At 37.6% G+C, this 27,455-nt stretch overlaps 2 protein-coding genes across 2 annotated transcripts; one reads left to right on the top strand and one right to left on the bottom strand.

Moving 5' to 3' along the window:
• LOC140239451 (endoplasmic reticulum-Golgi intermediate compartment protein 3-like) lies at positions 1-24,031 on the bottom strand. Its single transcript, XM_072319287.1, has 11 exons — positions 23,916-24,031; positions 21,853-21,923; positions 20,962-21,049; positions 20,420-20,559; positions 19,761-19,849; positions 18,783-18,948; positions 13,969-14,058; positions 12,322-12,418; positions 2,539-2,746; positions 1,155-1,210; positions 1-104 (listed from the first exon to the last, which is right to left on the bottom strand). Exons 1-11 carry the CDS (start codon positions 24,010-24,012, stop codon positions 25-27), a joined length of 1,182 nt encoding a protein of 393 aa, XP_072175388.1. The 5' UTR covers positions 24,013-24,031; the 3' UTR covers positions 1-24.
• On the top strand, positions 4,814-9,250 carry LOC140239452 (reactive oxygen species modulator 1-like). The gene is made up of 3 exons (XM_072319288.1): positions 4,814-5,064; positions 5,847-6,013; positions 7,132-9,250. The coding sequence occupies exons 2-3, from the start codon at positions 5,889-5,891 to the stop codon at positions 7,238-7,240; spliced, it is 234 nt and encodes a 77-aa protein (XP_072175389.1). The 5' UTR covers positions 4,814-5,064; positions 5,847-5,888; the 3' UTR covers positions 7,241-9,250.
• Positions 24,032-27,455: the final 3,424 nt, after the last annotated feature.

Genomic DNA, 27,455 nt, shown 5'->3' with positions numbered 1-27,455 from the left:
AAAAAAATGTGAAGACAACGTGCGTTATAAGGCCTTTCCGAGATCTATCTTCTTTTGTATTGCCCTCGCTGAATGGTAGATCATTGAATCGATGAGTCCCGCCACTGCAAAGAGAGATGAAGCAAAATATATGATATAGGTAGAAGCTCTCAAGTGCTTTTATCTGTCATGATAACAACAAAGAACTGATAATGATAATACAAAGTCAAACAGAATGATTAACAAACGCAAGACGAACAACCGACAGAATTAATGAAAACAGATTCAAAAGAAAGAATAAGTAATTCAAGATTACTGTGTTCATTTAATTTTCTATATCGTTAGTTGGCGTCACGTCATTTCATGACATATATTTTTGATCCATTTTATGAGATGATTTCAATTAATTGCACGGAGGACCAAAGTAAAGAAACAGAGCAGAATAGTTTTATCCAATCAAAATAAAGAATAATATTTATATCAAATGATAAGTTTTACGCGCTCTTGCGAAACAGTGACAACGCCCACATCTACATGATTATTACGCAAATTAAACATGGCGATGATAACGAACATCTCATAAATCTTCGACGGGTTTGCAATACAAATCATACTATTACGCATTATTCTTTTGGTCAATGACATAGCACACAAGATCCTTTCTGTAGAGGTATAACATTGCACTGTCATTCAATACTATCGAAAATATCCACGCAAAGGTGTTATTTTTTTTTTTTTTTTTTGAGTCAGAGTTCATGTCGTATTGGGAAATGAAGTGGAAATTTATGTGCCAGCGAATCGGATTCTTGCGCAACCAATCTCCTTCTCTACTTTGTATTTGTGACTGTGATCTATATCATTTTTTTTTTTAAGACATGAACACAAAACATGTTACATTTCGTAACTTTTCCCCATTTCAGGTTAACTTCAATGCATCACATTTTTGTTTGCCTGATTTTTATTCTCTGTCCGTGTCATTTCGTCTTGAAATGCTAGAAACGTCAGAAACAAGAGCGATGGACAGACTGAAATTTGAATCGGGAGTGCGAGGAAAGACTACTTATTTATTACCACCGCCAACTCATCTATCAGTGGTATTTTGAGCTGGTAGTCCCAAGAGGGTTTAGGGGTATACGTAAACACACTCAAACACAAATGCAACAAATAATTTTTACCTGTAAAAACTCCTCCGATTATTGCGCATACGCCAGTAAGGAAATGCATGAAAGATCTGTAGGGTATGACAAGATAGAATTAGAGGGCGTTCAGATCCATAGTCAATGCATGTATAACCACGTAATTATGAAGCCAACTTTAAGGTGCTGTTTCAACGTATTTATAGAATAATCGCAAGACTGAATAAAGAGATCATAAAGTATCCATTTTGTGGTATTGGAACAGTATGTTGATTCCTTACTCATCTGAATTCCAATGACAAAAATGGCATCATAGTCAAAATTGGTAAGACTTTGTTTTGTGCAGTTTCAAAAAATATTGCCCTCGCGAGAACGACATAAAAGCCAATTATTTCCGCTGTAATAGCTAAAGCAATATAATTCCACGTATTCCCCGACATGTAGGGCCTATATAATAGTTTAACGTAAATACGATGTCAATTTGAGGTAACTTGCTTTTGGCCACTGTTGTAGGCCTACATTACAAATAATCCAAATAATGATCAGCTCTTCATGCACTGTGCAACACATTCATATCCCGGCTACAAACAGCATAATAAGCAATTCGAGGTGGACAATTTCGTAATTAGGAGGTCACGACATCAACAAAAGAAATGTGCCTCTTTATACTACTCTTTGACTTCATAAAGGTCTTTAAAATTTTATATTATTCATTTTTCGTTTTCGTTGATTTTTTTTTTTTTTTTTTTTTTTTTTTGGCGAGATCTCAAAACATAATCTAAAATGTACATGAGGGACTTAGAGACAATTGAATTCACTTAAATGCATATTACAGTGGGTTCCTTTCATGGTTTTCCTACATATTTTCTTGAAGTGGGAAAGATGAATGCATTTAAATATTCCAGAGGTCATGTGATAGCTAATCAATTACAAAGGGGGGATGACCTGCGCAGTTATTCTGGACAAAATGTAACGCTATATACTAACTGTAATGTTACTAATCATGCCTTTGGGGTCTAACTAAAAACTTGTAGGTCGAACTGCTAAATACATTTGCTGGAACATTTACCATAATGCCATAATTGAAATTAATGTGACACTTTGTTTCAAGTATATCTTAAATTTTAGCAAACTCTTTGTCTGAAGACATTGATCTTTTTCTAGTGTCTTTTTTTTTTTTTTGGTAACGTTACTAACCGACCTTAACTCTAATATTTTATCAATTGTATTCAATCTTTTCTATATCATAAACCTTGGAAGGATATACATGCTGCAACATGATTGTGACTTGAAATGAATAGATTGTGATTTAGTAGTAAGACCAAAGTATATTTGCTTTAATAAAATGAAATATAAACATTACATATAACGTTGAACCGCGGAATTACCCATATTATGATTTCATGTCAGGCGCAGCACTCACCTTTGTTTTTCTGTAAATCTGACCATCAAAGGCGACAGCTCGTAGAGCACGAAAATTCCCGGCAGACCGTGTTCGCCGGCCGAGAAGGTTGTTGTTACTTGCTTCTCGTGTCTCGTCACTGAATATTGGTTGGTCCGTGTCACCGTCTTATCGAGCTTGGTATAAGTCGTCGGAACGATTTTGACAAAATATTGAAACATCGACGATCCTGAAGGAATAAAAGAAAATAAGAGAAAAACAGTAGATAAAAAGGACATATGATTATTACAATGCAAGAGAGACTGAAGGCTATTGATTTGAATTTGAAGAATGAGAGGTCTTGTTTTCATGCTTGTATAGGGCCTATTACGCTAACATCACAACCACATTTTTTTTTTAATATCATGTCTTTGTATCACTGTTTGTACAGAGCACTGAAATAATCTGTCTGTTTTAATAATGATGATTGTAAAACATGTGCAATTCAGCCTTTGGCTGCCAGACATGATTTTTTTTTATAAAACCTGTTCAATTCAATTCAATTCAATTAGAAAAAAAAAAAAGATCAGATTATTGTTTGCGAGACGTTACATCACTATTATTATTATGTCTCTCTTTTTCATGGGTCTTTTGATCGTTTTGTTGTTTGATGTGTTTGTTCACTATTTCTTGATGTATAGGAAAATGTATTGAAGGCCGGCATGCGAAGTGGTTTCTCTGCATTATGATGTGATGTCCGATGCATTTAAGTTAGACGTACTCTCTCTCTCTCTCTCTCATTAAAAAAAAAAAAAGTGAAAACAATAACTCACGAAGGGGTGAATTTCAGAAAAGAGTGCATTTTAGTCGAGTGAAATCGTAGTGAATTTGGAGTGAAATATGTTTGGTTTTTTTTTTCACTTATTTAGGAGCGACCGCGGGGATCGCTCAAAAACCTTTGATCTCTTGAGGTCACTCCAAAATTAGTGAAAATAAACATTTTTAGTCAAAATCCATTCCAAACTCACTCTACTCTGTTATCCACTCCTTCAAGTCAAGAGTGAACGTTTTCACTCGTTTTTGTATTGTTTGTTTGTTTGTTTGTTGTTGTTTGTTGTTGGTTTGTTGTTGTTTTTTGTTTTTGTTTTGTTTTTTGTTTGTTTTTTGTTTGTTTTTTGTTTTTTTTCTAGAGAGAGAGAGTAGGCCTGTAATACTAATTTTTTCTTTGACGAAGTGACTGACGTCAATAAGCTGGGATAATAATCTGATAAATACGTGAAGCTCCACTTCGGTTCAATTTGTCGAAGCATCATCGAGGTGTTTTTCTTCCGCAGTACTTGCCGGCAGGGAGGTGGGAAGAGATCTAGTCTCTTTCTGTCTCTCTGTTGTCAGTGAGCCATAGATTGTAAAGTGAAACAAACTGCATTCAATTATACGCACGGAAAAATAGAATGCAGAGTTTCTTTGCTACGGTGAATTTCTGTGCGAGAAATCGTGGTCACATGCAGCGCAGACCAGCGTACTCCTCAATATTGAATATCGCTACATTGCTTATTTTCTATAAGAGTGATTACTGACAGGTCATAATATTGACGGCGGTACTGTAGTAGAACGAATTGGTGCTGATGCCAACAGACTTAAAGGGAAGGTGTAGTATTAGTTGACTTGAAGATTCAGCCGTTACCTTTTTTTTTTTTTTTTTTGCAAAGTACTTAGAAACCACTTTATAAAATGTTCCAGACCATACAATTTTGAGAGGAATTCCAAGTTCATTTAATGAAAATCGGTTTTAAAATGACTGAGACACCTAAAAACAAGGTAAGACAAAGCGATTCTAATAAAAGGTGGGTCCCACCTTTTATTACGATTGCTTTGTTTTGGGTATCTGTCATTTCAAAACCAACTTTCATCAAATAAACTTAGAATTCCTCTTAAAATTATATCCTCCTTCATATTTCATAAGAGATTTTTCATTATCTCAAAAAATTATCATCAAAAAACGTTGGAAACCTGCAGCCCCATCTCAACCGAAACTGTACCCATCCCTAAATCCACTGACACTCCTTGAAAGTTTCTACTAATTACTGAAAGAACTCATTAACGGTAACGCCCCCCCCCCCCCCAAAAAAAAAAAAAAAAAACCACAAACACAAACAAACATACAAACAAAACAAAACAAAACAAGAACTGAAGAGGAAGAAGGGAAGGATGAAACAAAGAAGATGACGATGACCCTATGGCTGAAGAAAGGGAAGGGAAGAAGCAAGAGTTGATCGATAGACTGTCTTTAGCGTATAATCGATTTAAGTATAAATCGATCGCATGTGCTTTATCACATGCGGATTCGTCGGACGAAAGAGCCGCTATCCGTACACAGGAGTAACTCATAAAGACCTCTCAAGCGGTAAAATATCACCAGAGCTGCTGCTGAAGACATGAAGGTGTAAGTTACTGGATAACGTCTACCTAAAGCAATTCCGCAGATTCGCTTTCTCAGAGGGATCAGAGACAAACACACCAGCCATTCACTCCCACCAGCGAATACCAAGGTGTGGGACTACAATAAAGGTAAACCAGCCAGCGCACGTCACGCACGTAGCTGCTGGGCAGCAGCGATATAGCGCGTGCTCCTGCCTGTCGTCGCGTTGTCGCTGTGTAGCGATTTGGCAAGTTTGCCTTGACAGAGTGCCTGGTACTCAGTAATCTTGGGCAAGTTTTGCGGCGTAATACCACAGTATTCTGCAATAGACGTTAAAAATAACTACTCCAAGTCCAAAAACAGCTTACGTATTCTTTTTAATTCTATTTAATTTTAGATCTGTTATTATTATTATTTTTTTTTTATAATAGCAAAATCCGGATTGATGAACACGACGAACAGGCGTGAATTTGAGTCCTGACTTTTATCATCGTTCTGGAAAAGTGAAGTAACATTAGAAATGGAAGCATTCAACATGTTCGAGCAGTTGATTAAATCGACTGCCAGAGATAAGACGTCTAAAGGTCTAGAACTTTAGTGTATGTACAGTGTATACATGTAGTGTCCCAACCAGCAGACGCGGTGCAAAACGCAGTACAGCACAGCGACAGGGCTAGATCGGCTGTGTACACAGTGTACATACATTATGTATGTACAAAACAAATGGCCAGCTACAATGTAATACAATGTATGTCAAGAGCTGTATTTACAAGCTCAATAGTTGATGGATGATTAAAATTCTAAGTGCCAGAAATGCTGTTTAAAGCCATATTGTGAGGTCAGTTAATCTTTGTCAAAGACATCAATGGTAAGTGACAATTGGCGGGAAAAAAAAAAAAAAAAACAACAATTTTTATCCCCTCCCCTAAAGGTTTCTGATTTGTTGGTGTCCGACGCGTGACCATCCACAAAGATGCCTGTTTCCATGCAGCCCACCGGAGGCCCCAGCTGCTTCGACCGCGTCAAGATGGGATTCATGATCGGCTTCGCCGTGGGCATGGGATCTGGTGCCCTGTTTGGTGGCTTTTCGGCTCTCCAGTGAGCATTATCCACAAAGCAATTAAGAGAACTAGAATCTTTGACTATTACACAGTTTGTTGTTTGCACATTGGCAATATATCATACATACAAGTACTAAGTAGGTACAGTATGTCAGTCTACTTGTCTGCACCGAGCTCTGCACTTCATTAATCAATACTGTGTAAATGGGACCATTCTCATTGCAAAAGTATTGTCAAACGGAGATAAGCAATGTTTGAGCTTTCCATTTTCATTGCAATGAAAAATCACATGGCTTGATATGTAATACATTGTACAGTACAAACTACACATTACACACGTTTGTGCAGTTGGGATGGAAGTCTGCAGCAAACAATCTCAGCCACAACAAGTATGACATGGCAATAGCCAGGATGCTAGCTGCACATTTGTGTGTGGCCATGTGAAGGAATTGAGACATCTGAGTGAAAATCATTCATTAATGAGACTTGATACCCACATGTATTTTGGGAAAATAGATTTGATGTTTGTCTGGATTTGTGCAAGGTTTTACCAATCTCAAATCTTCATATCGGTGGTAGAATTTCCCTTTTCCATACATTTCAAAAATTCAGAATTATATCGATGTCAAGAGTAACAATTGGCATGTGTACATCAAAGAATGCCAAGTGCAGCAGCCTTTCTTCTTTACAAGCCTTCCAATCTTTGCAAAAATGAGTCATAGGGAAACCCCGTTATAATGAGGGCCTAAAAGCAATTACAATTTCCTGTTTACACAGGTGACTCCATTATAACAAAGTTCCTTGGGACTACTTAGTAGCTGTTTTCTTTCATTACATCAAAACTTAACTAGCCAAACAATAATGTATGACTTTTGGACCTGAATTTTTACTTTCTTCTGACGAGAGTTGATATTTAACCATGTTTGTTAGGATGGTAGTGCACTCGATCAGGTTTCTTACTATATCAGGTAGAAAAACAAATATAAAGATGTCACATTGTATGGGACCTTCAAAATCACCTTGTAAGAGCGTTTTATTATCTATAGAAATGTATCCAACCTCTTGAGAATGAGGTTTCACTGTACTTTAAATGCTGGCCAAGAAAACAGTTATTGTGCATTGCTTTCTCTCATTTTTTCATCCAAATATATCCAGATATGGACTGAGGGGAAGAGAGCTGATGAACACAGTTGGCAAGAGTATGGTGCAAGGAGGGGGAACCTTTGGTCTCTTCATGTCAATAGGAACTGGTATTCGGTGCTAAGAGGTTGTTGTCTCCACCTCATGCAACATCTGTGTAATGTCGTGCATGCCTCACCAACCCATCTTGTGGATATCAAAGATATGCCATTTCTCAGTGATCTTGCCTTGATGAAATCCTGAATGATGGTTCTGAACATGACGTGTCAACGACATTATCCATGCTTGTGTGTAAAATTTGGGGCTGTTTTCTCATATGATAAAACAAAGAAGATCTGGCTTCCACCCGGCGTAGCCAAGTGGTGTCCACATGGAATGATGTACACCCACAAAATCTACAACCAGTGACTTGGTACACTCTGTCACACTTTTCAGTGAACAATTACATGTATGTTGCAGGTTCCGAAAGAATCAATGTTTCCTGAGTTGGTTCTGTGATGAAATTTTTTTTTTTCCATCATTGAATAGTTGGACATTATTTGTTGACAGGACATAAATTTGACAGAAATACAGTGTAGAGGATGTACAATGTCCTGTAATTGGGGAACTTTCCAGAAAAAGAGATGATGAATTGTCTTTTTTTTTTTTTTGAAGGAATCAACATAAAATTCTACTGCATTTGTGTGGCATGAGTGTCCTCCCAGGATAAGAAGTCCAATTGACCAGATGTCTATTATACATTGAAGTTGTGATGTCTAACTGCAATCAGATGTGTGTTTGTTTGTTGTTTGGTTGTTGTTGTTTTTTTTTTTTTTTTTGGTCAATGATTACATTCATTTGTGTCTTCAAGAAGAACATTTTTTACATACAGATTGTATTATTCATGTAAAGAATACTTTGACATACTAATTCTTACTTCTAAAATGGTTAAACACATTGTTCTACAACAATGTACATGTAAGTCATTAAATTTGTTGTGGCTATAGAAATCATATACTGTACTGTAATTTCCAATATTGGTCTTTATAGCACTTCTGAGAGAATTTTGTATACAGCATGTATGAGCTGAATTTCTTTCCTGAAGAAAAAGTTGTTGAAAGGAGTAATGTCTGCAAATTATCATTTACAGAGCTACATGTATTTAGCCATCACTGGTTAAACATTTTGGAACAGGAGATACATGTACATTATATAACAAATAATAAGAAATAGCATGGAATGAGAAAGAAAATTCATGTAAGGCTATTTGCCTTGTAAGAAAGAAAATACATGTATTATACAATGTAATGATATAAAGAAGTGTGATGTAAGCATGTACAATGTTTATTGGAAACATTTTCTGCAAGGATGATTGTTTAAAGGACAAATTAAGAAAAGAAAACCCACCTGTTGATGTTGATTAATATGCAGCAATCAAAATATGGTCTAAAGTGACTAATTTTCACAAACATTTAATTTGAGCACAAATGCTGGAGACAAGAAAACAAAAATAGAACAGATTGCTTCCAAAACATCTATAAACCAGTTAGCTGTTTGTGTGTGCATGTGTGTGGATGTGTGTGTTCGAGCCTATCAAAACATCTGCATTAATAACTTTAACCCTTCTATCTCAACTAGCAAAGATTTAAATATTAATGAGCTTTGAAGGCCCATGTTACATGTACATGTATTAGTACAAGCCTTTGCACATTTGTATGGATGGTGAAAGTACACCATATGACATCAAGAGTTGGAAATTATTTTAGTCTCTGTACTTAAAAGTGCTTAAAGGACATTAACTAAATTTGACCTGCTTTTGTGAATTCTGGGTAGTGCTGATGACTAATCCCTGACTTTGATTATTTTTGTGTTTGCAGAAAGTTTTCAGCGCATCTGTCTCTTCAGCCTTTGAAATTTGTATCTACTCCTCCTCTTTTTAACATTTTTCCTTAATTTTTGTCATAACCAGTCTAGCAAGCATGTATATTGAGTACTCTGTATACTGAATGACTGGAGATATACAGTAAAACAGGAAGACTATTATTCATTCAGGTCCTTTCATTATCTTTGGATGAGATTTGTATTTTGTAAGGAATGCTAACTTCTCTTAGCATGAAGAATAAAGGGAACAAATTAAAGTACAAACAAATTGCCACCTTTTTCTCAGTATTTATTGCTCTTGTTTTCTCTGTATGCATGGTACTGTATGCAGTCTCACTATTCTTCATGTATAGATGATAATATGTTTGGAAACGAATCACTGGAAAAAAACTGTCCCACTTCTAGAGGTAAATACATGTACAGTACATGTATAAATAGTCTTGCATTCAACTGGCCCAGCTTTATCTTTTCAAACTTTTCAAAATTCTAATGCTCTATGCCATCAAGCATTGTGGGGTGTTCTTGTAAAGCCACCTTGTATTGTGTATAAGCTGCACTTCAGGAATAGAATCATCCTTTAACCCTTAAATCGGGTCTAGGGCAATTACCCCCTGGGCAATTACCGCGGACCCTTCCCCTGGCCCTAATCCTAATCCTGAACCTAATCCTAACCCTAAACCTAAACCTAACCCTAATCTTTACTCTAACCTTACCACAAACCAGTATTTAGCCGGGGGTAACTGCCCTCTGGGGGTAATTGCCAGATACGCTTAAATCATCTCTTATCTGGTGTTGCTTTCTTTGCAGGGTATCGCCGAACTCGTCATAGTGCCAAGTTCTAAAGTTCAAATTGTGCACTCCAGTAGGTGCCAAAATAACAAACCATAAGCTTCCTTGAATATCACAACGAAAATCAAAACAGTCAATCTCCCATACCTCGACATCAGATTGGCAGAATTATCTAAAAGTCCCCAAATTTCATAGTGTATTTCTTCTCAAAGACAATGTGAGAGTCCTCGTAATTTACTTGGAAGTTCGGTTAACTTGACATGGAATCCCTGGTCCCAATATACTGAACATACAGTGGACTCGCACTATAATGAAGTCCTCGGGACCGGCAGTTTTCTTCGTTATATCGAAATTTTGTTATAACCGAACATGTAAACAATAAAAATACAGAGTAGATAATATGGCGGTCATGATTTTTACTTTGTTGTAACCGGAATTTCGTTATAACCGTGTTTGCTATAACGGAAGTGCACTGTACTGTTTCCTTCCCAGGCATTTCCCGTTACTCAAAGCAAAATTCCAACATAGCTCAGCTATTCCCAGGCAATCAAATACAATGTTTAAGATGAGTCTCCAGGGTTCGAAATTGGCGATGGTCCGCTGGCCATTGGCCACCCAAAATCACGTCGGACTAGCTAAAAATCGAAAAATTCTGAAGTTACTAGTCCGTCTGGCTAGCCAAAATATTGCTTCAGTGTCAAAATTGATTCTAAGTAGTCCGCCTGGCTAGTTCAAAAAAAAAAGTTAAGTGCGACCCCTGGTCTCGAGTATACTCGGGCAGGTGTTTATGGGAAATGCATGTTGTAGCAAAATCAGCCCGTCCTCAACGGCTTAAGCAGGTGTGGGTGGCAAATCCTGTCACTGCATGACAAATCTTTTCACACTTGATCACAAGTACAGCAAGGTCAGAACGAACTTACACCTAACGTTACACGGTGCATGTAAGAAAAATACCCCTACCACTACACACATTTACAGTACGCCAACACACGGCACTCTTTGCCCATGAAGAACTTGGCAGCACATTGATCTGTGAAACATTAGAAGAACATGAATGTGTGAGCAAATGTATATCTGACCAAGGCGCTCCTTGATCTGACAGCCACGCACACATGCAGACACAGTTCAGCACGCATATCCTGCAACTCTTGCATTTTAATTTTTTCTTGTTTGTTAAGGAATTTAAGTCTTTCACCAGAAAATTTCCATTCCCTTTCATTTACAGTGTGTTCACATTCTGATTAATTTACAACTAACACAAACATGCAAACAATTGCCATTACACACACCATTTTCAACATCAATCAAAGAGTATAACCAGAGACTCCAACCCCAAGCACCTTCTGATCTGGAGATTCTCCCGCCCGAAACCCCTAGCAAACGGGAGACTCCAAGTTGATGTGTGCGAAACCCAGCGCAAAGTTCCTAGGGTTATAGATGTTCTCTGGTGCTATCTAAGGCTTATTTTTTCAACATACGATAGCAATAAGTAAGAAATCCTTTCCACCGGGAGACACAGAGCCAGGGCGGGAGAAATCAAATCTCCAGCGGGAGAACGGGATATTTTGCAAAAATGGGTTTTCGGCGGGAGATCTCCCGTCAAAAACGGGAGAGTTGGAGTCTCTGTATAACATCGAACACTCCCAGACCCTAAAGTTTGTCTGAGTCAAACCATTTTCTGATTTGAGGCAAGTGAGGTTGACTGCATAAAGTGAATTTGTTGAATGCTGTACTGTATTTGCTAATGGCATGGTCACTAAATGTAGGACACAGCAAAAGTAATTGTCAATGACATGGGATTACACCATACTTTTAGGGGCATCTCTGACACTCATTTTTAAGTGGTTTGTCAAGTAATTAAGAGGTCAAATTCTGAAGCAAATGGAAATGTTAGTAAACTAGCTTGGCAGGTTGCAGCAATATGCATTGGCACAGCACACACAACTTCACCATCACGTCAACTTGCGTCAGTTGGCACCATGTGGAAAATGGATTGCGCAATGATGCTACCTTCAATACTGCGATTACAGCACATTCTAGCCATGACACTGACTCACAGACTCACACTACCAAAAAACTTTGTTTTGGCAATGCCACACACACACATACACACACACACACTCACACACACACACGCACACAAAAGTACACTTCAAAAGTCAGTTGTTGGCATTTTGTGGCTCACTGTAATATTAGAGCTCTCACCTTCTGCTTTTGTGAACAAGGTCTGTGATTACAAGCATTGCATATAGGCGACACATGCTAATAATGAAGTCCAGGATGGCCTTTCTTTTATTTTTATATCAAAATGTTGGTACATGTGCAATGTATAGCTAAACAGTAAACTATATTAAGATATGTAGATGATAATTGGGGACCTGAATTTTTACTTCATTGCACAAGAAGTTTTGTTACACCTGTAGTTGTTGTAACAGGAGTGCACATACCATTAATCTTCTCGAAAGAAGAACCCATCATGTTTTTGAGGAGGAGGGGGGGTGGGAGGGTAGGGGGACGAACATGCATCCATTGGGGAGGAAAAGGACGGATACTTACCCTTGGTGTCTATAACTTTTGTGCTGTCCAGTGGGTTCTCCATCCCTGGATACTCCATGCCAAATGACAGAGTTTTGATATGATGGGTCATGTTGAACTAATGGCAAAGAGATGATAATAAATACAAATACATGTAACATTAAAGGGATAGTAAAGTATTGGTAGAGGTGAGGATTGGGCTTTCAACTTTTTGTGAGATATCAAGAAACCACTTGTAAAATAGTACAGTGCATGTACAATTCTAAGTGGAATATTCAAAGTTTATTTGGTGAAAATCGGTTTTGGAATGGCTAAGACATCAAAAAACAAAGTAAAACAAAGCGATTGTAATAAAAGGTAGGTCCCACCTTTTATTAGGATTGCTCTGTTTGGGTATCTCAGCCATTTCAAAACCAATTTTCATCAAATAAACGTTATATTCCTCTTGGAATTACATGCTCTTTCATATTTCATGAGAGGTTTCTCATTATCTCGCACAAAAATGTTAGAAACCTGAGGTTAGGTGTCAACCAAAACTATACGTTCCCTTTAAAATATATGCATAGTCAAGTTTAATTTACAGACCACCAGTGAACTAAGGAACACTTGTACAGAGCTACAATCTGCCAGACTACTTCCTGTATCACAGCACCTGACGTGGCACAGACATGTGTACTGGTTATACATTTAAAGGAATTATCCAAAACAGAGAATAGCAAATGACACTTTACCAATCCTCTGTATTGTCTTACACATGGATCTAACAGTTCAGCACATATATCATATTTTCCCTTCTCTGAATTGCAGATTCTGCATCTCATATACTGATTTATATACCTCATATATAGAATCCTCTCATCTGATTGGTTAAAAGCGGAGTCATGAAAATAGCTGTGCCCCATTTTTGATCTACTGTGCCCGGCACCGGGGCACAGTAAATAGTAAATAGGTTTGGAGACAGTCGCGACCCCGTACACATAGATCGCTCATATGTACGCACCAATGATATGACCGCCGCGCATTCGATCAGCGTGCTGTAAAAGAGACTAGCGGTCACTGTGCCCTGTAAATACGTTTGGAGACAGTCGCAACCCCGTACACTGTATGTACATATTGTCATATAGATGATCACTCATGTACGCACCAATGATACGACCGCCGCGCTGTCGATCAGCATTGATTATGAGTCCTGTAAAAGAGACTAGAATCTATATTTTCGGTATCTATATTTCGGAATCTATATTTTTGGTATATAAAACAAATAATGACTGCTTGATATTCGGGGCACAGTTAAAATTATGTAGGCCCTCGGTGATGTGAAAACCATAACCATGCCCTCAGCTTCGCTTCGGGCATAGTTACGGTTTCCACATCACCTTGGGCCCATAATTTTAACTGTGCCCCTCATAGCAGTCATTATTTGTATACTATCTGCCATTTTCACTGATGGAGATACGTGCATATGTGAAACACAAGGGAAGTCAATCTATTTTACCCATGAAGCAACAATCTGATATTTATTGCAACACACGTCCCCTACATTACCTTCAGCCTGTGGTTACCAGGAACTAGCTGCAAAATGCATTACAAGCTGTTTCATCGCTTTAATAGGGCATTACATCAGATATGTTGGAAAGAATTTTCAAAACTTGAACTTCTGAGACTTACCTTTCCACCTGCATAAGGCTGTAAATCGTGAACATGCACATGATGCTGCTGGAAACTTTTACCAGGCGCAAAGTGGAAATTGCCAGCAACCTGTATGAGGAAATACCATAAACACAAATAGAGCATTAGACATAGCACTGAGGAGACCACAGTGCATAAATCATCCCTTGCTGGAAAAATAAGAAAAATGAAAGGATAAAGGACAAGCTGCCATTATTTACCTACCAAAATGGATAACGGCTAGCAGTATACATACGTATGTATGTGTATCCCTTCAATGATGATAAAATCGAGATTAATGCACAAATGTACTGGAGGTCATTAACCTTGACCTTTGACCTTACACAATGACCAAAAAACCTTGGCAAAAGTGAATTATTTCCAAGTTTATCTCCATCTTATATTGTAATTATCATTCCCATCAGATTTCGAAGTTTAAATAAGTAATGGTTTGAAAATGAGATTTTTAACAATAGTTTACCTTTGACCTATGGCATTTTTTGTTTTGGTTTTTTCCCACACAACTTCATGGAAATAAGTGTTCATTTAATAGTACTGCTTCTTACTGCAAGAGATTGCCATGGATTATTCCCACTTTAGATAGATAATAGAACTTTTAGCCAAAAGTTCATTGACCTTTGAACTTTTGACCAATATCTCATCAACACAATTTCATCATCGCCTCACATAGTTCACCTTGGCTGCGTATTCCATTAGAATATTAGAATAACAACAAGAACAAAGTACCAATTACAAAATTCCCCATAAAATCATGTTAACAAGACCTGGAGTATATAAATGGTGGATACATAGATGGATGAAAGAACACGAGTGGACAACCCAATTATGCACGGTTGTCCTCTAGCACCCGTCATGGACGGAAGGACGAAAATATATAAATATGCATTCACAACAAAGGAGTGTATTTATTATAACAACATCATATGAAAGAAAAATACATGTATACTTTCTTGAAGCATAATAAGTTCACCATGGTTCCACCAGTCCTACATGTATTATAAATCATACAGAGAGTAAACCAATCATGCCGTGCAGAAAATGGTTACAATGGCAACAGAACAGTTACAAATTGACAGTATTATAAATTTCAATATCAAGATGTTTGCCATCAGATCTAAAAATAGATCAACAAATTTTGATGGATCAGAAATCACTCCCTCATCAGTAGGAATAAGCAAAACAGTCATAACTGTGAGGTGAGAAGTCTGTACAGTGCATATTTCTCATACATTTTTCTTGCATTTAAGTTGGCAATATTATTTGGCAATATTATCTGTAAAAACTGCTTTATTCATAACAAACAATGCTAAAATCATTACAACATCATAGTTCTTGATCAAGATCCAGCCCAATGCCATGTGCATTGAACAAAAACATGCCAGATTGCCCAGCTTCTTTCTGTGGATGAGCTCTGTGGAATTGCCATGTATGTATTGATATGCTAATTAGCTCATGAATATGCACACAGCATATGCATGAGGAGACCTGCATTGTATAGAGTCATGTAATTCCACTATTTTCTTGATTGCATTGTGTAGATTTGTGAAGATTAATGTCACTTATAATCTCAAAATAATTGTTGAGTCATTCTAACATTAGGTTAGACCCTTCCAATCAATAAAGAATACCAGAGATGATCAAAACAAAGCGATTACTGCATGTTTTTGTAACCGTGGATAGAATTTTAGTGATAAATATAGAATGTCGCATTTTTTCTATACAAGGTAATAGAGAGTATATCTTTAGATTTCTTTTGAGTTTCTCAAGCAGGGTGTGTTTCTGAAGTCAGAGACAACGCCCACAATATTATGGCAAAGACAGTATTAGACAAGAGAGCAAAGCAAGTGATTTTGACCACATGAATATTTTGCTGTTGGCACTCAATACATGTAGTGCAGACAAGACCTGTCGTGTGCATTTTACTGCTAGACTGGTGGCCTTTGACCTAAGGTGTTTCCTGTTGTTTTGTTTTATTTTTTTGTTTGTTTTTTGTTTTTTTTTTAACCCACAGAATTTCAGAGAAATAAGTGTTCATTTATTAGTAATGCTTCTTGCTGCATGAGATTGCCATAGATTATTCCCACTTTACAGTATAACAGATACATTGAACTTTAAGTCAAAAGTTCATTGACCTTTGAACTTTTGACCAACATCTCATCAACACAATCTCATTATCATCTCACATAAGTACACCTTGGCTGAGTATTAAATTAAATCTTTCTCCAGCACCTGTCATGGATGGAAGGATGAAAATAAACAAATATACATTCCCAATAAAGAAGTGTATTTATTACAACAGCACCATATGAAAGAAAAATAACGCTTTATTGAAGCATAATAGGTTCAGCCTGTTTCCACCCGTCCTAAATGTATTATAAATCACAGAAAGTATACTAATCATACTCTGCAGAAAATGGTTACCATGGCAACAGTTACACATTGACAGTAAATAAATTTCAATATCAAGATGTTTGCCATCAGATCTAAAAATAGATCGACAAATTTTGATGGACCAGAAATCACTTCCCCTTCAGTAGGAACATGGTAGGAATAAGCAATACAGTCATAACTGTGAGGCGAGAAGTCTGTACAGTGCATATTTCTCATACATTTTTCTTGCATTTAAGTTGGCAATATTATCTGTAAAAACTGCTATATTCATAACAATTAATGCTAAAATCATTACAACATCATAGTTCTTGATCAAGATCCAGCCCAACGCCATGTGCATTGAACAAAAACATGCAAGATTGCCCAGCTCCTTTCTGTGGATGAGCTCTGTGGACTTGCCATGTATATATTGATATGCTAATTAGCTCATGAATATGCACACATGCATATGCATGAGGAGACCTGCATTGTATAGAGTCATGTAATTCCACTATTTTCTTGATTGCATTGTGTAGATTTGTGAAGATTAATGTCACTTATAATCTCAAAATAATTGTTGAGTCATTCTAACATTAGTTTAGACCCTTCCAATCAATAAAGAATAGCAGAGATGATCAAAACAAAGCGATTACTGTATGTTTTTGTAACCACGGATAGAATTTTAGTGATAAATATAGGATGTTGCATTTTTTCTGAATTGGGTAATAGAGAGTATATCTTTAGATTTCTTTTGAGTTTCTCAAGAAGGGTGTGTTTCTGAAGTCAGAGACAACACCCACATTAAAGTGGCAAAGACAGAATTTGGCAAGGCAAAGCAAGAACTTCTTGCAACATGAAGTTTTCACTAACACAAAATTTTAGTGAGTTGCCATTGGGGTTCAATGCCAGTTGCACAGACAAGACCTTTAGTGTGCATTTTAGCCCATTGAGGACGGACTGATTTTGTTGCAACATGCATTTCCCATAGACACCTACCCGAGTATACTCGGGACTCGCGGGTTAATGCTACACCAGTGTTAGACCAGTGACAAGCAGTGGTGGTTCTAATCTTTATATCATGCGGTGGGTTTTACATAATTATCCGCTTGATGAAATTCTTCTGGTGAGTTCTTTTTTTTTTTTCTTTTTCTTTTTTTTTGCAACTCATTGACGAATTGCCCTTAACATGAAAAAAGCAATGAATTGATCAGCATTTTAGTTGTAGCCATGACAAACTAAAACATTGATCAATTCAGTGTGTTTTTGTTGTTGTTTTGTTGTTTTTTGTTTGTTTTGTTTTTGTTTTTGTTTTTTGGTTGATGTAGGGCAATTTGTCAACCAGTTGCAATAGAAACAATGCAACAGTAAAATTTCATCAATTTGAATAATTATGCAGTACCTGCTGCTTGCTATAAGGATTAGAACTAGCATTGACTGTGCAGCAAAAGCTCTGTGGTCTAATGGATAACACACCAGTCCAGTGACTAGGAAGTCCTAGGTTTGAATCCTGCTTGAGTATGTATGCCCATGATTTCTTTTTGTACTGACTACTACTAAGACACTGATCAATTAAGAGCTTATTAACATCAACTGAGATATAGGGCAATGTGTCAATCAGATGCAAAAAGGTTTGCTTATTGTGACATCGGAGTTGTGCAATGGAACAAAATCCATGAGTCGATCACGAGCTTAGCACAGGAGTCAATGGAAATTGGCAACGTCAGCCCTGCAATATCCATTTTGCTCTAACAAAATTTTATGGCTCACAGTGACAGCGTGCAGTGGTATATTTTACTGCATGTCACATAATAAGCAATCAACCAATCGAACACCTAAATTCTTTTTAGGTGTTGTATAAACAACTACATGAAGCCACACGTACAAATTATCTCTAGTAAGAGTTAGAGGAGAGAGAGAAAATAGACTTGATAAATAAGAATAGTGTTATACCCTGTTTAGAGTCCCCCAGAACAAGGCAGGTTGTTCTGTGTTCACGCAACACGATGGGGGGACTCTAAACAGTCATGGCACAAAGCACTTATGCATGAATCCGGAGTAAATCTGGTTAGAGTCTGGCGGGAATGTCGCACCAGACAGTCTAGCACGAGTCTAGCACAACCTTGAGAGGATGCGCCGTGTTCACGCCAAACGAGGGGACTCTACATAGTCTCAGTGTGAACAAGGCGTGGACACGACACATATTTCCAGTGACCAGCGCTGCGTGTGGTGGAGTATCTATATGTGCGCACGAGAAACTGCCACCTCTTTCAAGGAGAAATGCCTGCCTACTACTTTCCATAGAAACGCATGCCAACCTCACTTTAGATGACCAGGGGACTCCAAATGGGTATCTTTCTCAACCTCCCTGCCCCCACACTTGTGAACACATTCATCCATCCATCATAATAATATGAAAGTAATACCTTGTTGACCTCCAGGTATCCGTACACCTCACAGCCTTCCTCCTTCTGTAGCTGGATCTTCTGGGCAAAGCCCTCCCTCTTGCACTGCTCAATGCTCTCCGGGTTGCTGAAAGCCCACCCCTTCCTCCGGTATGCCTCCTGTACCTCATCACAAGTGTTGCAGCATCTGGAATGTGAGAGGTGTATTGTAGTCATGGGCTGATACCGCTAATGGTATTTGTAATATATAGCACATGAATACCTCTCTCATATGTCATATGTCTCTCATTACGGGAGTGATAAATTATATATTCAGTGGACTCCCGTTATAATGAAGTCCTGAAGACCAGCAGTTTTCTTTCATTGTATCAAAATTTCATTAAAACCAAACAAATAGCGTAGACAATAAAAAACATTGAGCAAATAATGCTGTAGCCTGAATTTTTACCTCATTGTAACCAGAATTTTGTTACAACCGTGATTGTTATAATGGGAGTATACTGTAATAGATATTTCACTAGCTCAAAGGTGAATTCACCCAAGAGGTATATTGGCCAAGAATGAAACTTGGTGGAGGGGAGGGAGGGGGACATTCCACTAATAACAGGTGTCAGAAGGATGTACTCTTAGGCAAAAGTGTGCAGTGCTATTCTGTTTTTATCTTGATGTGGGGGATTTATCAGGATTACTGACAAGTAACTCAACAACTCTCAACTGAACACCTCTTCACTTCGAGGCAAAGTATACTATTACTGATTTCTATACTTTTACTACCAGTATTTACCCCGGTATAATTCAGGACCAGTCGAGGCCGAGACATATAACAAAGTACCAACCTCTACCTTTGTCATCCTCTCTCTACCATCCTCCCCTTCCCCCTTCCCCTCCAATGCAATCCATCCCCCCCCCCCCCCCCCCCGAATCCCTCCTCTCGACATGCCACAATTGATTTTGTTCCTTCAAGCTCATTTTCAATAAGTATTAATTCGCGGCTCTCACTTCAATCCCGGGGTCTCAGCGCCGTAACAACTCTCGCATCGGTCAGGATCCAGATCTGGCATGGTCACCACTTCTTCCTTCTGTTTCTCCTAAAGACAAGATATTACAAATATATAAATGACAGTGCATTATGCAGCACAGTTCAATTCACAAATAAGGGAGACAAGAATACTTTAAAAATTTGCAATTTCTTTGGCATGCTTTCCTTTTCCACCTCCCTTTTCTACCTCCCGCCTTCTCATTTGAATCATCCCATCCGATGTTCATATTATTGTTTGTATGAAGTTAGAAATAAGAACTTTATTTCATTCGTATGTAGGTTCATGGACACTTTGAGGTGTTTGCCCATTATATGCAAAAGTTAGTTCAAGCCAAGAGCTCTGAGTATGAGTTTTATAGGTTTGCCCCAAATTTGCCCTAGATTTACACCAATAATTTCAGGTCAAACTCGATTCAGACTTATTCAAGGCAAGGATTTGCCTAAACTCTCCCTTCTCTGGTCTAGATTTATGCACCAATATGAATTGTCTTGGGTCAAACACAAAACAGAAAGGTTGAGCAGACCTGACCAATTAAATTCTAAGGTTTGTTTGTTTGTTTGTTTGTTTGTTTTTGTTGTGTTTTTTTAAAGCAGTCTTATCATCTTCATCAGCTGTTACCTCCTCTGTATTCTTCCCAATTTCTTCCTTCTCTCCTTCGCTTATCGCCTTCCCCATCTTGTCCAGTCTCTTCTTGAACATGTTGTGATCCACATCCAGCTGCTGCTCTCCTGATATGTCCATCGCGTCGATACTCAGGTCTGAAACATTTCCAGTGGATCAAAAGACAGTAGCAAATTGAAAACGGGGGGAGGGGGTAAGGTAGGGGGCAAGATCTCTTGAAGAGAAGTTCAAATGATGAATCATTGTGTCACAATAATCAACATACTCATCATTCATGAAATTGTTGAGTGTTGGGGTAAATTTGTTGTTAATAAAGTGCAAGCATATCATGGCAAACTTTAAAAGTCTGACTATGAACTATTGATCCCAAAGTTGTAGCCCTTCATATGTAAGCTTTCATTTTCTATGTAATTTTGATGAAACTTTTGTTTTGATGCTCTGTTAAACTGATCATACTCTACCTTTTGGGTTAAAGTTAGCATGGTGTTGAAATAAGGTCATTCATTATTAGTAACATTGCCATCCCAACTTTAACTTACAGGCACATGGCATTTTGGGGAAAACAATCTCCATGTTGATTCTCAACTTCTCTCCTCTTGTTGCATCCACATACAGCTCTGGAATAACCTAGAAAAAAAAAGTAGAAATCACATTAGACTGTCACTCGATTGTTTGTTTTCTTTACGTCCACATATTCTGCTATGAAAATGTAGCATGCAAAGTTCAGGGTTCGGTTGTTCAAAAAATCTCACCACTGAATAAAGTTTGACAACATATAAGGAGAACTGATAACGTCCTTCCACAAAACTTTCCACTATAATGCAAGGTTCAACTAATGACCTGCATAGCCATACAGAACACATTTTTGTTGTTGCACTGCGGTTGCTATTCTTAGTTTGTGGATGAGTGTATTGCTTTTGGTCTTTTTATTTTACACTGACAGAATCAATGCATTGTATACACACTACACCAACCATTTCCACTGCAACAACTGTCAGCATCAGTCCAGGTCCAAGGCTTGTCTAAGTGTGTACATGAGAGCCTGCTTGTGAAAAACCTCAAATCAAACACAAGACAGTCATCTTCAGTAATGAAGGACAGCTATATACACATGATCATGTGGATGGATTTCACATTATGGTGTTGCAGCATCATTTTAAGTATCTTTGAGTTTAAAATGCCTTGCCAAAGGGCACAACCACTGCTGCACGGGGATTTGAACCAGGGACCTAAAGATTGATGGTCTGTGGTCTCTGTGGTCTTAATAGCCACTAAGTCATAACACTTCCTTGAGCCATTAGTCACAGTAAGACACAAATTTATCATTTCAGATGTATACACCTCAGGCAACTTCACAACATTTCACCGATCATTTTAGCATTCGGTATGAATTTCAAAGAGTGAAAAACTTGTCAGACGTAATTCTTCACCTCTTTCGTCAAGTAGAAATTCAGTTCTGACACAAACAGTGTTACCATGAGAATGCTGCTGACAATAGTCACTGTGGAAGAGAAAATTGTGGAAATAATAAATGAGCAATTGCAAAAAGAGAAGAAAGATGATTCACACACTCACTCAGAGTTGTCACAGATCTTGAATACACTCAAGGTTAACAAGCTATAAGCCAGTTCGGAGTTAGCTCATGGGCACATTGGTACGAATGACCTTTCTTTTTTCTCAGTTGGTTAGGGGCACTTCACTCGTTTTCAGAGCGACATAATGCATAATCTTTACGTAACAATTTATGGGATTCACCAATCCTGTTCAAACAAAGAATAAACTTGCGTAGACCAGATGAGCAGAACGATCTGTCAATTCACACTTGAGAAAGCATCCATATCATTATTTTGCATTGAATGTATTGACAATCTCTTTCTATTGATATTGCCAAATACCACTTTTGCTGTTAGGTGGATGTGCTGGCAAGCAGCATTTATAAGGATTACATGAATAATCATTACATCGCAGACGCTTATCCCAGTAAATTTAAAAACAAACATGCCTGTTGGTCCGAATGACCTTGTTTCTGCTCATGCGCAAAGTGGAACTCCGAACTGGCTTATTGCACACACATGGCGTTATTATGGTACAAAATGAATGACTTGCCTTGCAAGACACAGAATGATGGATAAAGGAATTGCACCTTATCATGCTTATATGACAAGAAAAAACAATGATTGAAGCACCCCATTATAGCTATTTTTGTTGCTGTTGTTTTTTTTTTTGTTTTTTTTTTTGTTTTGTTTTTTATACCCACAAGGATGTGTAAGCTTATCATAATACTGTGTAACTTATTTCTCCTCTTTCATCTGTATGGGTGCATTCAAGCGCTCTCCTATTAAAAGCAAACTGTACCGTACGGTACCCGTGTCAGAGGAGCGCTCGAATGCTCCTATTGTGTACTGTACTGTACTGCATTAAGCGGACCACTTCCTGACGTACATGTGCTCCAAAAGGGTACCGGTACCAAAAGCATACCAAAAGTTTGCATGTGAGAATGTGCGTATGTACATACGTCATAATGCAAAGAGCTCATTCTCTTTGTTTGGGACGTCTGTAAACTAGTTTAAGTGCCCAAGGTGAATAACCCTCTTGCGCAAAAATGCGCGACCTCTGCTAAAAATAAATCCGGACTGAGATACGCTTTCTCAACACAACACAGACAGAGTGCTCAAACGATCCAAACCTGGCCTGGCACAATTCAGTACCGTACCTTTTAGTTCAGTTTGCTTTGGTTCACTTTTGTAAAGCAGTATAGAGTCTTAGAGACAGTGATCGAACACACCCTATGGCTTGATAAATTTGACACTCGCGACACCTGGCCAACTAGACAGAAAAATCTGTCTGTTTAAAATAGTTTTAGGCCCTAAATCCTTTTGTGTCCTGTGTGTGTGTGTGTGTGTTTTGTTTTTGTTTTTCGTTTGTTTTGTTTTGATTTGTTTTTTGTGGGGTTTTTTTTTTTGTGTGTGTTTTTCTATTTACATTTACACGTAGGAGGGGATTCCATTATGCCAGGCCTGCACATAATCTCTCAAAATATCCACGACGAAAAGATACAGCATTACCTTTAGCTTTCGTTCGGTCAACAGACAGGCCAACATCAGCAACGAAAAACATGAATCGTCATGATCATGACTGAATTGAACTTACGGATAGGTCTAGTGAACATTGATCACTGTAGTGTTAGAACAAAGAAAACGGGTGAAAACAATATCAAAATAGAATCCCGTTTGTCACTAGCTGTTAAGCACATACTTTGTATAGTCTCCTTTCAATATTTCACACAAGTGCTTGATTTTTTTTTACTGAATTAGGCCTACCCATGTCAAAGTTCCAAAAGAATCGAGAGGGATAAACGGCACATTACCAGCGGTCCCACATATTCACATTCCTGTCAGGGAGGGAATAGCTGCCTTATTGTAACTCATTTGATCCTCCAATAATGGCCTAATACAGTATTCAGGTTCAAGATAAAATAAATTGGAGGACATACCTGCTGCTCCTCCGAATGTCTTCACTCTGAAATCTTCTAGAGTTTTAGGATAGGCATCAAACTGCCTCAAACGGGTCCAAATATCTTGAGCAGCCATCTCCACTAGCTCTGTTGCGTTTTACCACTCAAGTAAGTTCCGCGTGAATATTTAGTAATCGATTGCATGATGATCCACACAGAACAACCACGCACAACTCCCTAGCCCTACAAAACTGACACGATATCACTACACTGTCTTGACAGAAAACGTTGAGGGAGACATCCTAAAGTGTACAGCCAGCTTGAGCCAGAGCTAGCTCCGGTAACCCGAGAGTAGACTCAGATTTTTCATGAAGAATTTTGATAGCAAAAGTAGTTAAAACTTATCATTATCTCTTTCTTTATAAGAACGGAACAGTTGGAAATTCATGGGTGTTTTATTTTATTCGGGTTTTTCTTTTTCATCAGTCAAAAAATGTGTGTGTTTGTGCGTGTGTGTGTGTGTGGGGGGGGGGGGGTTGGCTGCAGCCCCACCCCACCTGTTTCGTGGCCTTTGTATGAGGATCAGGCGGGCATTTCATGAAGAGTTTTGTCAGGTATGTAATATGTGGGGGGGGGGGGTTTTCTGACAAACTGTTACAAGCTACTGAAATCCTTGCATCTGATTTGCTTAGAGCAAATTTGTCTGACAAGAATGTCTCGGACGAAACGCTTCATGAAATTCCCTCAGATATTTTACATACAAAATGTTGCATCTGTTGCAAAAAAAAAAACAAAAACAAAACAAGAAAAACACCTATAATAAACCACGTCCTCATTGTCACTCCTGTATAAGAGTAATTCCAAATGAAACATCACATTCAGAAAAAAAAAAGAGAGAAAGATCAATGCAAAGGGGAAGAAGAGTATAAGTTAATCTGCTGTTAAAGGTGATAGTCTTTATGAGCAAGAGCAAATTAGTAGCATAATAGACCTGTTCAGTTTTAAACTATTGTAACTAACATGGCACTCGACATGTCGGACTATTTTGTAGGGGGCTTCAAAAAAAAAAAGAGAAAGCAATAAAAAAAGGTTGATTCAATAATCATCATTATTGTTGTCATAGGTTTAGCGCTAATAATCCCCCCCCCCAAAAAAAAAAATAAGTAAAAATAAAGGTTGCTATTATTTTGTTTGTTTGTTTGTTTGTTTGTCTTTTGGTTCGATTTTTTATCTCTTCTTCATCCTTCGTCAGATCCCATGTACAATGTGCGGGCTAAATTGTTTATGATTGTCATATAAAGCACCGCAGGAGCAACCTTTTCAAAAGAAGTGGGGGCACTTCCGGGTTTCATGAGCTAAAAAAAAAAAAGGCCTTCAGCGCAACTTCTGGTGCTACTTCCGGGTTTCTTAAACCAGATCGTCAGCGCAAAAACAAAGATGAAAAGGTTTTATTTTATTTATTTATTATTATTTTTTTTTTTTTTTTACTGCCACTTCCAGGGTAAAAAAAAAAAAATGGGGGGGGGGGGGGGGGCAAATATTCCTATGTACGGGTGCAAAAAAGTTGGGTGAGGGAACGACGATTCCCCCCTCCCCCCCCCCCCCCCCCCCCCCCCCCCCCGTTTCCGCCGACCCTCCTGTAAAGGTACACATTTTGTGACTCCCGGTCTCGTGTAAATATATGTCTGTTTAGGTTGATGAAAGAGATCATTCAGAATGATTATGTTACTGATGGTTTGAAACTACGTATAGCTATAGAGAATTCCTAAAATAAGACGGGGTGACATGCAGACAAGGGCAAAACATTCATCAGATTTACACTCTGACATGCCGAACTCTATTCTAAGAGACATCATGAGCCCATAAATGTTTGCCATCATGCTAATGTTGACTCGACATGACATTGTTAACCAATGGTTAAAGGATGATGAATCGCAAATAATCATTATGTGATTCTGAAAGGAATGCAGCAATATCAGTCGACGTTATAAGTGCAGCGCATATCAGCGAAATTTGAGGAGAATATGGGATTGCTGGATGAGAAGACTTCAATGCTTTGTGGCATCGTGTATATGGAAAACGACTTAAAGAAAATAAAGAAAATTCGATATATTTTTACAATTCTTAGCATTGTAAAAAAAATCTAACAAACCTCTTCCATAAAAAAGGGATACCTTTAATTAACATTATATCAGTAACAAGTCTATAAAGGGGTGTGAATCTTTCATCTTGTTAAAAATGAAATTTTGCTGACTTTAAAAATATATATATATATTCTTTACCGTTATAATTTGGTGTGACAGGCAGTATTCTCATCCAGAGATGGCTGTGCGGAAATTTTACAATGCATAACTTTTCACTGGATTTTCCGATTTTTCGCAAACTTTGCTGATGTGTTCTCATAGATGCTACGTGCACTCACTATTGACATTGGCTTTCATTTCCCTTTAAATCTTGGCTCCGTATCATGATCAAAATCACCACAAAACTAACTGTAGTCCAGTTCCCTCCCTTTTACCACAATAGACTTACACTGAAAATTTCATTAAAATTGATCATTCATATTTCCTGCATTCCTGCGATATTGCTATATAAAATAACGGGAAACCAACAAAGAAACAAACATCCGCAATAACTTAACCTCCTTGGTGAAAGGTATTTCAGACAACCTTCGGAAAAACGAGTTACTTTTATTTCATTTTCTGATTACCGAACCTTATCTAGGAATAACGGACTTTGGAATAACGCCATAAATCACGGTTCGAATTAAGGAACCCTATATACTCCATTCTCGGAATAAACAAACCATATATACTCCATTCTCGGAATAAACAAAAGTAGATAGAAATGGTCGAAATCATCAACTACATGCACAAAATATCTCAAAAGGAGAAATGCCAATTTTAAGACAGGAAGCTTGAACTTTAATTTTCAAAAGAATATTTCTATATCTGTCGGGTATAATAGATTGCAATGTAATTAAAAGACTTTTGAAACTTCTGCAACCAAACGAAATTAATGAACGATGAAGGACTTATATTAGAGAATTACCTATTATTCATTGATCTATTTTATCCTACGAATTATCAGTCAATGATAGTAAACGCTATAATAAAAAGTCAAAAGATATGATATAGAACATCAAACCACATTTTTTTTTAGTTGTTTGTGAATCATCCGCCACCAGAATGGAGCATGCATAAACGGAAACATGCAGATATTATACAACGCTATAAACTGCACTGAGAATATAATAATAGAGGAATGTAACAGAGTAGAATAGAATACTTGTAGAATAGAAAAGAATAGAATAGAATAGAATGGAATGGAATGGAATGGAATGGAATGGAATAGAATAGAATAGAAACGAATAGAATAGAATAGAATAGAATGAATGGAATGGAATAGAATAGAATAGAATAGAATAGAATAGAATAGAATAGAATAGAATAGAATAGAATAGAATAGAATAGAATATAGAATAGAATAGGGCAGAATAGAATAGAATAGTATAGAATAGAATAGAATAGAATAGAATAGAATAGAATAGAATAGAATAGAATAGAATAGAATAGAATA

This window comes from Diadema setosum, chromosome 16 (genome assembly GCF_964275005.1).
Source record: "Diadema setosum chromosome 16, eeDiaSeto1, whole genome shotgun sequence".
Classification (NCBI taxonomy): Eukaryota; Metazoa; Echinodermata; class Echinoidea; order Diadematoida; family Diadematidae; genus Diadema; species Diadema setosum.
Note: the sequence above shows the minus strand (reverse complement) of the source record. Positions and strands in the feature narration are given on the sequence as shown.